The sequence below is a fragment of the Jaculus jaculus genome, chromosome 10 (assembly GCF_020740685.1).
Source record: "Jaculus jaculus isolate mJacJac1 chromosome 10, mJacJac1.mat.Y.cur, whole genome shotgun sequence".
In the NCBI taxonomy this organism is placed as follows: domain Eukaryota; kingdom Metazoa; phylum Chordata; class Mammalia; order Rodentia; family Dipodidae; genus Jaculus; species Jaculus jaculus.
In genome coordinates, this window is record NC_059111.1 from 40,473,511 (window position 1) to 40,487,376 (window position 13,866).

The 13,866-nt window shown below is 39.6% G+C and overlaps 1 protein-coding gene across 3 annotated transcripts in view; it reads right to left on the minus strand.

The window, feature by feature from the left end:
- Cd109 (CD109 molecule) overlaps nucleotides 1-13,866 on the minus strand; it is a 289,871-nt gene that overhangs the window by 41,025 nt on the left and 234,980 nt on the right. For all 3 annotated transcript variants that reach the window (XM_045160121.1, XM_045160120.1, XM_004660405.2), the window contains one exon: nucleotides 13,520-13,662. In XM_045160121.1, the coding sequence (XP_045016056.1) occupies nucleotides 13,520-13,662 (143 nt within the window). The remainder of the gene's footprint in view (nucleotides 1-13,519; nucleotides 13,663-13,866) is intronic.

Sequence of the window (13,866 nt, forward strand, 5' to 3'; positions counted from 1 at the left end):
CAATGGAGTTCTACTCAGCGGTAAAGAAAAATGAAGTTATGAAATTTGCAGAAAAATGGATGGACTTGGAAAGGATTATACTAAGTGAGGTAACCCAGGCCCAGAAAGCCAAGCGCCACATGTTCTCTCTCATATGTGGATCCTAGCTACAGATAATTGGGCTTCTGTGTGAGAATGAAAATACTTAGTAGCAGAGGCCAGTAAGTTAAAAAGGAGACATAAAGGGAAGAGAAAGGAAGGGAGGAGGGTACTTAATAGGTTGATATTGTATATATGTAAGTACAATGATTGTGATGGAGAGGTAATATGATGGAGAATATAATTTCAAAGGGGAAAGTGTCGGGGGGGAGGGAGGGAATTACCATGGGATATTTTTTTGTAATCATGGAAAATGCTGATAAAAATTTTAAAAAAATCAAATGAAAACAAATGTTGATGAGGCTGTGGGGAGCTAAGATCCCTCATTTACTGTTGGTAGGAGTGTACAACCACTGTGGACATCAAATTGGAGACTCCTAAAAAGGATGAATATCGAGTTACCAGCAGACCCTATTATTCCCTACTAGGCATTTACCCTAAAAGCTCCACATCTCAGTTCAGAAATATTTCCTCAACCATGTCTATAGCTGCTCAATTCACAACAGCTAAAAACTGGAATTAACCCAGGTGACCACCATTGGATGAATGGATAACCAAGATGTGGTATATATACACGATAGAATTCTACTCAGCAGTAAGAAAAAATGACACATTGAAATTTGTAGAAAGATGGTCAAACACAGAAGAGATCATTTTAAGTGAACACACACAATCACAGTAACACAATTGTTGCATGATCTCACTCATCTGCAGTTCCTAACCTGGATCAGCCCAAGTTGCTGACATAACTGAATAGCATCTTAAGGCTTTGACAATAAGGAGGGTAGGGCTGGGGGGAAGGGAAATGGGGGGACACAAAATCTGAACACAAACTGAACTGGTACCACAGAATCCTATGTCCTGGAAATCATACTAAAAGGTGGAACCCTCGAGCAAACCTTAGAGAGAACATCTGAATCAAAGTGACCTGGAAGGAGCAAGACAAAACCTAGCCTCAATTTTCTCCTGTTTCTCTTTCTTCTCTGGATTTTGCTTTTTTCCCTTCCTTTGGTTCTGGCCTATAATTCTCTGTACCAGGATGTGGTATACATCACAGTGAGCTGTTATTCAGACAGACCTACTAGATCTCCCAAAACAAACAAAACAGGCTTCTCTCAGAACACTTGATTACCTGCTAGAGGTTAATGGTCAGACCATACTGCTGAAGACACCAATTTCTGTCAGCACAGACCATGGAGAGACCTGGTTGGAATCCAGAGGAGAGCCAATCCTCAGATAATTAGCCCATCTAATGCTAGAGCTACCAGGGGAACATAGCCAACAACTGTCCAGGCAACTTAAAGTCTAAGTGACTCAGAAGCAAAAAACCTTGCACGATGCTCACACAAATGCAATAGCAACACACAGCCATGGCGGGTAACCAACTGCTCTTGGATTGGCTAACAGATCCACTCAGTGGAAAGGAAACCATATCTAGAATTGGGAAACAAGTCAGAATCATATCCAGATAATGATTCTGCTTTTCATTGTCAAGCTCCCACTAACTTTACATTATAAAAGTGTCTAGACCCTTATAATTCTCTCTAAATTAATAATGGTTATTCTATTTAACTGTTGCTGACTTCACTTTCCACTGGAGGATCTGCTTCTCTTTTCCAGGTGGGAACTGGACTTGAGGAGATAAATAAATAACCTATCACACTCCATCCTGATCCCAGCTGAAACCACAGAGGAATAGGGGAAATGAGCAAGAATGTTGCACTCTCAGTTAAGCTGATATCAGCAGAAGGGTGATGGAAAAACATACTGAGGACACTCAACACCTACCAAACCAGACGTCTATATGCTCCTAAGTGCCCATCCCTGAAGGAGACTTAAACTGCTCCCAGCATGGCTCAGGAAATCTTGGGGAAGTGGGGGAAGAAAGATTGTTAGAGCCACAAGTTGGGACACCTTGCACAGAGTCATTGCCTCTCCCCCATAACTGACTGCTGCCCCATAATGCATGGTCTTCAATACCCATGGGGTTGACCTGCATCCCCATGAAGAAGACCTCTTCAGAAAAGGGGTAGGGAAGAGGGAAAGGATGATACCAACCTGTGATGTTTACATACAAAATATGTCCATATCTAATAATAAAAATATAATATATATTTAAAAAAGCATTATCCACCTTGATCCAGCAGGATTCATCCCATAGATTCAGAGACAGTTCAACATACAGAAATAAGTCAACTTAATACACCACATACATAAACTTAATCACAAGAACCATGTAGTGCTTTGATTCAGGTGTCCCCCATAAACCTAGGTGTTCTCAATGCTAGGTTCCCAGCTGATGAAGATTTTGGAATTAATGCCTCCTGGAGACAGCATATTGTTGAGGGTAGGCTTTCAGGTATTATAGCCAGTGTCTCCTTGCCAGTGTTTGGCACACTCTCCTGCTGTTGTTGTCTACCTGATATTGGCCAGGAGGTGATATCTACCTTCTGCTCATGCCATCATTTTTCCCTGCCATCATGGAGCATCCCCTTGAGCCTAGAAGCCAAAATAACCCCCTTTTTTTCCCCCACAATATGTTCTTGGCCATGTAATTTCTGCCAGCAATGCAAACCTGACTGCAATAAACCACATGATCATTTCAATTGATTCAAAAAAGTCCTTTGACAAAATACAATACCATATCATGATCAAAACAACTGGAAAGAATGGGCATGGATGGTTTATATCTAAACACAATAAGAGTTATATGTAAAGTACCTAAAGTCCAAATAATACTTAATGAGGAAAGACTCAAGGAGTTTCCATTGAGATTGAGAACAAGACAGGGGTGCCCACTTTTACCACTGCTCTTCAACATAGTGGTAGAAGTCCTAGGCCAAGCAATAAGACAGGAGAGATAAATAAAAGGGTTACAAATTGGAAGGGAAGAAGTCAAATTATCCCTTGCAGATAACATGATCCTATACACAAGTGACCTAAAAGTCTCCATTTCAAAATTTCTAAAGGTAATTAATTCCTTCATCACAGTGGCAGGATACAACATCAACACACAAGAATCAGTAGCCATAGACTAGAAAGATTGCTTAGTGGTTAAGATGCTTGCCTGTGAGGCCTAAGAACCCATGTTTGACTTACCAGGTCCCACATAAACCAGACACACAAAGTAATGCAAGTGCACAAGGTCACACATATGCACAAGGTAATGCACTCACTTGGAGTTCAACTGTAGTGGCTAGAGGCCCTACTATGCCAATTTTCTCTCTCCCTCTCTCTCTCTCTCTCTTATTTTTAAAAAAAGTCCAGTGTGTTGGGCTTACCTCAAAAAAAAAAATCAGTAGCCTTTCTGTATGCAAAGGACAAATATACAGAAAAAGAAATAAGCAAAGCTGTTCTATTTAAGATAGCCACAAAAATAATCAAATACTTTGGAATAACACTAACCAAGGATGTGAAGCACTTATATAATGAAAACATAAAAACACTCAAGAAAGAAATTGAGGAGGACTTGAGAAGATGGAAAGACCTCTTATGTTCCTGGATAGGTAGAATTAATACTGTGAACAATGAAATTCTACCAGAAGTAATATATAGATTTTATACAATATCAATTTTAAAAGATACTGGTATCATTCTTCACAGAAATAGAAAAAAATCTCAAAATTCATATGGAATGGCAGCAGACCTTGGATAAATAAACATATCCTCAGCAATAGAAACAACTCTGGGGTAACACCATACCCAATCTAAAGCTATATTACAAAGCTATAGTAACAAAAACAGCATGATACTGGCATAAAAACAGAAAAATAGCTCAATGGAACAGAATGGAAGACCCAAACCTTAGGGAAAGTAACTACAAGCTTTGACAAAGGTGCCAATAACAAAGTCTGGAAAAATGACAGCATCTTCAACAAATGGTGCTGGATAAATTGGATAACCAAAACAAGACAGGCTTCTGTCAATGCACATGATTACCCACTTCAGTTAAATAATAAGACCCTATTGCTGAAGACATCACATGCTGTTGGCACAGAACACAGAAAGATGTGGCTGGAACCCAAAAGAGAGCCAGTCTCCAGACAGCCTGTCTAGTGCCAGAAAGAACTACATGAGCTACTTAGGGGTAAGTGGCTAACAATGGTGTGAGCAAGCAGGGGTCTAAGCTACTCAGAAACAACCAGCCTGAGAAGAAGTACACACCAGTGTAATAGTAGCCCACAGGCTTGGTGGGTAAGGAATGGCTTTCTGATTGGCTAAGAGATCTGCTCAGTGGAAAGAAACCCATATCTGGAACTGGGAATCAGGTCTAAATCCTATGGAGTCAAAGATTATGTTCTCCAACTTCAAGCTCCCACTAGTCTTTGGCTAAAAAAGGGGCAACATCTATCAAACTGTCTCTAAATTAATAACATATATCCAATTTAACCTATGCTGACTTTACTTTCTGTTGGAGAATGTTTTTCTTTTTCAGAAGGTAGTGAGACCTGAGGAGATAAACCACCCCTCACATCTCAATCAAGGGCCAGGCAAAATCACAGAGGAAGTGGGGAGTAAAAGTCCTGATTCAGTGGTGAACTTGACAAGCAGCACCAGGGTGAAGGAGACAGACACTGAAGATACTCAACGCATACCAAAGCAGAAATCCAGAGGCTTCTAAGAGATCATCACTGAAGTAGATTTAAAACACACTCACCAAGGCTCAGAGAATTTTGTGGGAGAGGCAGGTAGAAAAATTATAAGAGCCACAGGGTGGAATGTCATGTCCAGAGGCACTGCCTACCCTAATAACTGACTGCTGTTCCCACAATGTATAACCCACAACCCCATGGGGAGTACCAACAACCCCACTAAGGAGGGCCCCCTGTGGAATGGGAGCAGCAAGAAAGGAAATCAAGCTACCAACACATGATGTATCCATACAAAATATGTTCTTAATAACAATAAAAAAAATGCCAGGTGTGGTAAGACACGCCTGTAATTCCAGCACTTGGGAAGCAGAGGTAGGAGGGTCACTGTGAGTTTGTGGTCACCCTGAGACTACATAGTGAATTCCAGGTCAGCCTGGGCTAGACCCTGTCTCGCAAAAAACAAAATAAATAAATAAACAAAATAAAAATTAAAAAAATAAGGTAGAGATAGTGAATACTATAACCCCACTGATATATCATTGATACCCTCCCAGGGTAATAGGAACGGGGGCGAGGAGATAAAAGAAAGTAGCCTGTATGTGTGTGTACAGATATATTAATATATATATTTTAAAAATTAAAGGTAGAAAATTCTGGGTAAGATGGCAGACTAGAAACTGCCTCCATGTGAGTTGGTGAAAAAAGAAAATCTTACTAGACTCTAGGCAAAGGAGGGAACTTGAAGACGAACCTCAAAAAACCAGAAAGAAGTAATGCCAAAAGAAAACTTACAAACCACCAGCAAAATGGAGATTGGGGTTTGCACCTTGCAGCTGCAGCCATCTTAGGCTCCCAACACATGCTCTGAGCACAGCCATGAGCACTGGGCCTAGGGGCTCCTGCACCAGATGATACTGGAAATGTAAATGCAAAGTTAAAAAGGTCTCCAGGAAGGCATAGCAAGAACCAGGTAAGGGACTTGGAAATCAGAAATTAAGAGACTCCCAACAGACACAATCTCCCTCCCCTCATCTTACCACTGTCCAGAGAAGAAATAAAGGGATCCCTCCCGGACACTGCAGAAATAAATCAGACCATAGAAAGATTAAACAAATCAAACCTCCAGCAAGAAACAGCCTCTGTCTGATCTACCCATACCCATGGTGGCCTGATGGCAGAGCTAAGACTCAAAAGGTAGAATACAACTGCCTATTGTAGCAAGACTGGCAATCCTAGCAATGGAGTCACCATTCCAGAAGCTGAGGAACTCCAAACATCAGACAATAAGTTTTCAAATCCTACATTTCCACCCAGCTCTTTTGATACCTACACTATCCTCTTTATAACACCTGAGCAGGCCAGTCCAGCCCCCACAGTCTGTTCTTACCTTCTATCACTTATTCTATGTATATGCACTTTGTTTTTGCTTTGTGTGTATTGTGTTTGTTTTCATTTTTCTTTTTTCTCCTTACTCTTTCACTCTTCATTTTCCTCTCCCAAAGAACACAGTCTGCTCTGGTTTACAAGGACTCTCAGCCTCACTTTCCTAGGAGATAGAACTATTATTCTAAATTATCAGTTAGCATAGCCTCACTTCTTCTCTTCAGCCTACTTTTGGACAAAATTCCCTCATCCTCCTCCAACCCGGTGGTGGTTTGATTCAGGTGTCCCCCATAAACTTAGATATTCTGAATGCTAGGTTTCCAGCTGGTGGGTATTTGGGAATTAATGCCTCCTGGAGGGAGTGTATTGTTGGGGGCTGGCTTATGGGTGTTATAGCCAGTTTCCCCATGCCAATGTTTGGCACAAACTCCTGTTGCTATTGTCCACCTTATGTTGGCCAGGGGGTGATGTCCACCCTCTGCTCATGCCACCATTTTCCCTGCCATAGTGGAGCTTCCCCTTGAGCCTGTAAGCCAAAATAAATCTCTTTTTCCCACAAGCTGCTTTTGGTTGGGTGATTTCTACCAGCAATGAGAACCAGACTGCAACAAACCCTTTTCTTGCTTTTGCTTCTAAAGCTCCACCTTTGATACATGTTCCCCTCCTGTAACCTCTACGCATTATCCTAAACAAACTACTTGTTATACAGAGTTTTTCCCTTCTTTGTCTTCTCTCCTCTCAAACCACTATAACTCCTATATTAGTATATGCAAAGCTGGCAATGTTCCTTTACTCCTTAAAATGATAAGCAAATCAGAAGTGATTATTTTACAGTAGTCTAACACTATTTTCATAATGGGTCTAACCCAAGATAGGAAATGTTGCTATAAGCAGCAGTATTCTACTTTGAGGGAAGAAAAGAGGTAGATCACAGTGTCCCAAATGCCTGCCTAGTACAATTTAGGCCCTCCTGAACATAGCAAATACCTCCACTGAATTAAGAAAGGTGACATTTTTTTAAAAAACTTCAACCAATAATCTAACTTCTGATGTGGAAGTCTAAGCACAAAAAAACAAATAATGAAAAATCAAGAAAATATGACCCTCCAAAAATTCCTCCATGGTAATGGCCCCTGATGGCAGAGATTTATATGAAATTCCAGACAAAGAACTCAAAATAATGACAATATTCTCAAAGAACTAAAGGAATTCCAAGATGACACAAATAATCAGCTGAATGAATTAAGATAACCAATGGAAGAGATGAAAATGGAATTCAACGAGAAAACAGAAATTATGAAGAAAAACAAGGTGATAAGTGAAATAAAAATATCAGTAGAAAGCCTCACCAAAAGAACGACTATAGTGAGTGGAGACCAGCACAGCTGGAAGACAAGGGAAGGGAACTAGAAGGCTTAGTCAAGGAAAATAATACACAAAAATACAGACAGAGCATGCAAGACCTGTGGGGCACCCTGAAAAGACCAAATCTATGAATTATAGGCACAGAAGAATATTGTGCCAAGGACTAGAGAATATTTTCAATACAATCATAGCAGAAAATCTCCAAAATCTAGGGAAAGAGATACCTATTTGTATATAAGAGATAGAAAGCCGGAGAGATGGCTTAGTGGTTAAAGCATTTGCCTGTGAAGCCTAAGGACCCAGGTTTTATTCCCCAGTATGCACATAAAGTCAGATCTACAAGGTAACACATGTGTCTAGAGTTCATTTGCAGTGGCTAGAGGCCCTGGTGCACCCATTCTCTCTCTCCCCTTCCCTCTCCCTCTGTCTTGCTCTCAAATAAGTAAATAAAATAAACATTTTAAAAGAAAAATAAGCATTAATAAGTAAAGAGAAGGATAAACACATCCAAGAAGAGACTAGGAAAAAATAAATGATGCTAGGATCATGGTTAAGCAATCATGAAATAAGAAAACACCAAACACTACAAAAGGATAGGAATTAATACACAGTTTACAATAATAACCTTGAATATTAAAGGCTCCAATTCTCCCCATCAAAAAAATCAAATTAATAGATTAAAGTAGAAAACAGGATCCATCTCTTTACCATTCCATGAAACATACCTCACAATAAAAGATAGGCACTGCTTTAGGGTAAAAGGATAAAAAAAAAGATTCCAAGCAAATGGAATCAAGAAACAATCAGGCATTGCTATTCTAATCTCTGACAAATAGACTTCAAACAGTCCTTCAAGAGGACATTACAGATATAAAGATACATGCACTAAACACAGTACACCTAATTTCATAAAAGCAATGCTAGTAGATGTAAAGCCAGAGATTAACTTCAACACAATAACAGTGGAAGACTTCAATACTCCCACTACCACCAACAGACAGATCATCTACACACACACACACACACACACATACAAACCAGAATCACTGGATTTAAATGACATCATAGATTAAATGGCCCTAACATATCTACATAACACTCCACCTAAACAGTATAGAATACATTCTTCTCAGCTGCCCATGGATGCAAAGAAAGTTCAATAAACAATATGGTATTGCCATTGCTCTTGGCTGCCCACCAAAATTAGAAGGAGGCCCCCATTTTTGAAAATACCATAGGCTTCAGTTGCAGGTTTCAGAGAAATTAAGCTAGAACTGAGGTGGAAGCTTCCTCCCTGTTGGCTAGCTTTTATCATGCCAGAAGGTGCTATACAAGCTGCTGGGGGAGAAAAGCTATCAACAGTCCTAACCAGGTAGAATATTGTAGGTGGACCCTGAGTACTCTACAAATGAACTGATAGGAAAGATATGCTCACTAGTACAATGGTGGCATGAATATTAGGGGAGTAATCAACCACTTTCTTATTGGATTTAAGTAGCACTCTACAGGAAAGAATCCATACCTGGTAATGTAAATATAGCCAAAAGTCCGTGGCTAGGAGTATATACCCTAATGGGAGAACCTTCTACTATGGTTATGCTAAACAGACTATATGTCAACTGCCTTATAAATATATCTATTTGGAGATGGAGAGATATCTCAGGGGTTAAAGGTGCTTGCTTGCAAAGCCTAATGGCCCCTGTTCAATTCCCCAATACCCACATAAAGCCAGATATACAAAGTGATACATGCATCTGAAGTTCATTTGCAGGGGCAAAAGACCCTTGGTTTGCCTAATCCCCCCCTCTCTCCCTCTCTCTCTCTCTCTCTCTCTCTCTCTCTCTCTCTCTCTCTCTCTCTCTCCCTCCCTCCCTCCCTCCCTACCCACCTACCTACCTACCTTCCTCTCCTTGCAAATAAATAAAAATATTTTAAATATCTGTATTTCTTCTCACAGATTCATTTATCTTATAGCCACACTCACAGAAGTCTCTTATTACAATGGGCTGAGATTAATGCAGGGATTCGTAGCTGGCAAAATTTCTGTGAATATCAAAGTGTGGCAGAGCATGCCTTTATCCCAGCACTCTAGGAGGATAGCTGTAAATTGGAAATCAGCCTAAGATTACATAATGAATTCCAAGTCAGCCTGGGCTAGAGTGAGAATCAACCTCAAAGAACAAAAGAAGAAGAAGAGGAAGGGAAGAGGGAGAAGAAGAAGGAAGAGGAGGAGGAGGAGGGGAGGGAAGGAGGGAGGGAGGGAGGGAGGGAGGGAAAAGAAAGAAAGAAATGCTGAAAATAAATTACTACTATGTCCTTAGCCTTAGACAGGATATGTAAGACCACAACCTCCAGGGCTCAGGGAATTTTACAAAAGAGTGAACAGAAAGTATGTAAGAGCAGGAGGGAGGTTGGCTGTGAAATGCTATCTTTTGGATATAACATAGCCATTACACTTGTGAATCCACAGCAACTGTGGATTCCTACACAAGACTGAGCCTGTCAGTATTTCATCATGAACTGGGGAAGAATATATAAGACCACATACCTCCCAGAGTAGCTAATAGTTGCTGGGAGAGAGAAGTCATATTCATCAGTGGTGTAATCACTGCTGAGTTGCTCATTCCACAGTAAATAATCATCTACCCATGATCATGCAGGCAATCCTAATTTAATTCAGTGGGTCAAGAAAAAAAGACATGAAGATAAAACAGGGATCAATAGAGAATAATAAGGGTATTAGTGGAAGAGGAGGGGAGAAAGTAATTTTGGAAAATAAAATTACATTATATACATAATATATATATGTGAAAGAGCCAAAATGGAAAAAAATCAAAGGATGGAGAGCTATTGGGGAAGATATCTTACATCAATCTCTAGGTTCCACATTCACATATATGTGTTTATGCATGTACACACATATATGTGCCCACACATATATGAACATACTCACATACATGCAAAAAATAGTATCCAGAGCACATTTTTCTCAGGCCACCATGAGAGAATAACAAGCCTTGGAAAGTTATATTGCCTACATTGGTCTTTTACCCTGTGTACACAAGCCCTGGAAGGTTGTGAGCACTGAGGTATCTGGGCATCAACAATATTTTGTCTCTTTGAAAATAAATATTTTTATAAAATGCATAGATGGGATGAGATTTTTTTCAACCCATGTGATTATGGAAAGAAGTTTGCAGGCAAAATAAGAGTGATGATATCACTAAGTTGCTTCACAAGGTCCTTTTAGATGACAACAGCAAAAAGAGCTATAAGCAAACTTCACTTTGTAATGCAGGAAATGTAACCTCCCAAACTCAGCTGAGTGAAGAGACATGCAGTCCAACAGCCAGCTTCAGCAGGTTCAGCAATCCAAAGCAAGTGAAACCATCTGCTGGGTGAGACAAAATAGATGCTACTAAAAACCAATAAGTGCATTCATATCAGAGGTGTTTGCATGGGAAGCAACAATGGTACATGATAAAAAGGGCTAATCTGCTTAAATACCAAGAGTATAAAGCAGGCTGTACTTTCAGTGTCGCATCAATGTGTCTTACTGTTCTAAAGGCTCTCGACTTGTCTTCGACTGGCCAGGGGCAGTACTGTGAAACTCCTATGCTCATCAATACATTCCCATATCTGACACTGTGCTGGCACAGAGGACACACACCCAATCAATATTTGTGGGTGGATGGATGGATGGATGGAGGGTTGGGGAAAGCACTGGTATTAACCTCATTTACTATACACAATGATTATATGGTCTAAATGAAATACAATGCCCAGCATGTAAGCTTTTGACAAATGTAGGCCTTTCCTGTTGAAAGTAAAAATAATTTGATGTTTCCACTATGGGTAAGAGATCAATTACAAACTTAGTAAAAATATAATGAGAGTCCTCATTTCCTTTCCAACTGAAAGGAAAGACACTGTAGAGATGCTAATATCTCTGCTAATGGTCAAAAATGTCCAAGAAGTGAAGGAGCAATGCAAACACATAGAACATTTGATCTCAGAATCATAGGCAACAAATGGTGGCAGCCATGGAGGTGACTGGGTTTAGGCAATGGCTAAGAAAGATGGCCACAAGGATGAACACCCAGAGATAACACTGAAGAACCTCTGACAGCTCAGGACCTCACCAGTCACTTCTAGCCCAAAAACATAGTAGACTCAACTACAATGCTCTGGGCTAAACAAGCAGATGGTAGCTCCTCAATGCCAATGTTTACCACCCAACAATGCACAGGGAGATGACAGACAACAGCTCCTCAATGCCAGTGCTTACCAGTCAACAGTGCAGCTGGAGATGATAGACTGGCAGAGGAGAGATTACAAAACCTCTTGATTTAAGAAGTTTCTAATGAACTGTTCTCAAAGTCACATGCACTAAAATGCCAAAGAGTGCAACTTCACAGCCTTACTATGAAGTCACAGCTCTGAGGAACCTAGATGCTTAGCTGTCTTGGATGCAAGCCAATTAGAGAATCACTCTGGACTAAAGAATCACTTTAGGTACCTGGACATAATTATGCAAAACAAGAATCTTCTAAATTATAATGTTTACAGTACATCTAAAACAACAAGGGCTGAAGAGATGGTTCAGTGGTTAAAAGTACTTGCTTTCAAGCCCTGATGGTCTGGGTTCAATGCCCCAATCCCCACATAAAGCCAAATTACAAAGTAGCACATATGTCTGAAGTTTGTTTACAGTGGGAGGAACACCCTGATATTCCCATACTCACTCTCTCTATCTATCTATCTATCTCTCTCCTTCTTTCACCTTCTCAAATAAATATTTTTAAATAAAATAAAACAAATCAACTTTCCTCTTCACTGGATTTGCATGTTCTTCAAACATTCTGGACCAAGAATATAACAGTAAAAGTTAAATTTGAATCTAAAATGAAATTACTTCAGCAAAAAAAAAAAAAAAAACTAAAACAAATAACCATATCATGGTGTTAATCCTGGTTGGTTATTTTAAAGTTTTCTTAAAGGAGACTTGAGTTGTATTAATTTGTATTTTTTCCATCCAACTTTGTTACAAATTCAAGGAAAACTGGCAAAGAACTTTTTAACATGTCTACGAAATGCTTGAGCATGATCACTATTATTGTAGTCTATAATCTAAACAGTAATGACAACTAAACTTTGTTAAACATAGCTCCTTAATAAATATAATGTGATAACTACACATAAGTAAGCCATCAAACACACATATGTATATGCATGTGTGTGTATATATATGTATATATTTATATATTTACTTTATTATTATTTATTTGAGAGAGAGGGGAAGTGAGAAAGAGGCAGAGGGAGAGAGAATGGGTGCGCCAGGGCCTTCAGCTACTACAAACAAACTCCAGATGCGTGAGTCCCCTTGTGCGCATGTACATTGTGCACTTGCATCATTGTGCACCTAGCTTATGTGGGACCTGGAGATTAAAACATGAGTTCTTAGGCTTCTCAGGCAAATGCCTCAAATGCTAAGCCATCTGTCCTGCCTTATATTTACTTTTTTTGTTGTTTTTTTTTTGTTTTGATATTTTGTTGTTGTTGTTTATTAATTTATATTTGACAGCGACAGACATAGAGAGAAAGAGGTAGATAGAGAGAGAGAATGGGTGCACTAGGGCCTCCAGCCACTGCAAATGAACTCCAGACACATACGCCCCCTTGTGCATCTGGCTAACATGGGTCCTGGGGAATCGAGCCTTGAACCAGGGTCCTTAGGCTTCACAAGCAAGCGCTTAACCACTAAGCCATCTCTCCATCCCTATATTTACTTTTTAAAATATTTTTATTTATTTATTTGAGACATAGAAAATGAATGGGCCTCTTACCACTGCAACAAACTCAAGACACTTATGCCACTTTGTGTATCTGGCTTTGCATGGTACTGGGGATTCTAACTCAGACCCACAGGCTTTGCACATTAGTAGCTTCAACGGCTGAGCCATCTCCCCACCAAATACATATAAATGGATGCATATAAAAGACTTAAAGGGGAAAAGGAAGAGACTTAAACAGATTCCTACCTTGTGCACACATTCAAATTCACGTGATTGACATCATCCTGATCATCTTTCACATTGACATCTAGATCAAAAGCCTCCGAGTTTTGACTAGATCTCCGTCTCCTAAAAGGCCCTACATCTTTCACATTATAAATAACGTTGAGCTGTAATCAATAAAAATTAGTGTACATTAGAAATTAGCAATAAATTGTCATCATTGTATTATATAAATATTAGATAGTTATTCTTTCCATAATAGAACCAATTAACTTGTATTCTTTGTACTAGGAAATAATAGCTTTGCTGGAGAAAAAGCATAATTATTAAGCAATGCTGTTAAAAAAGTTCTTTTTCACCAGACATTTTTC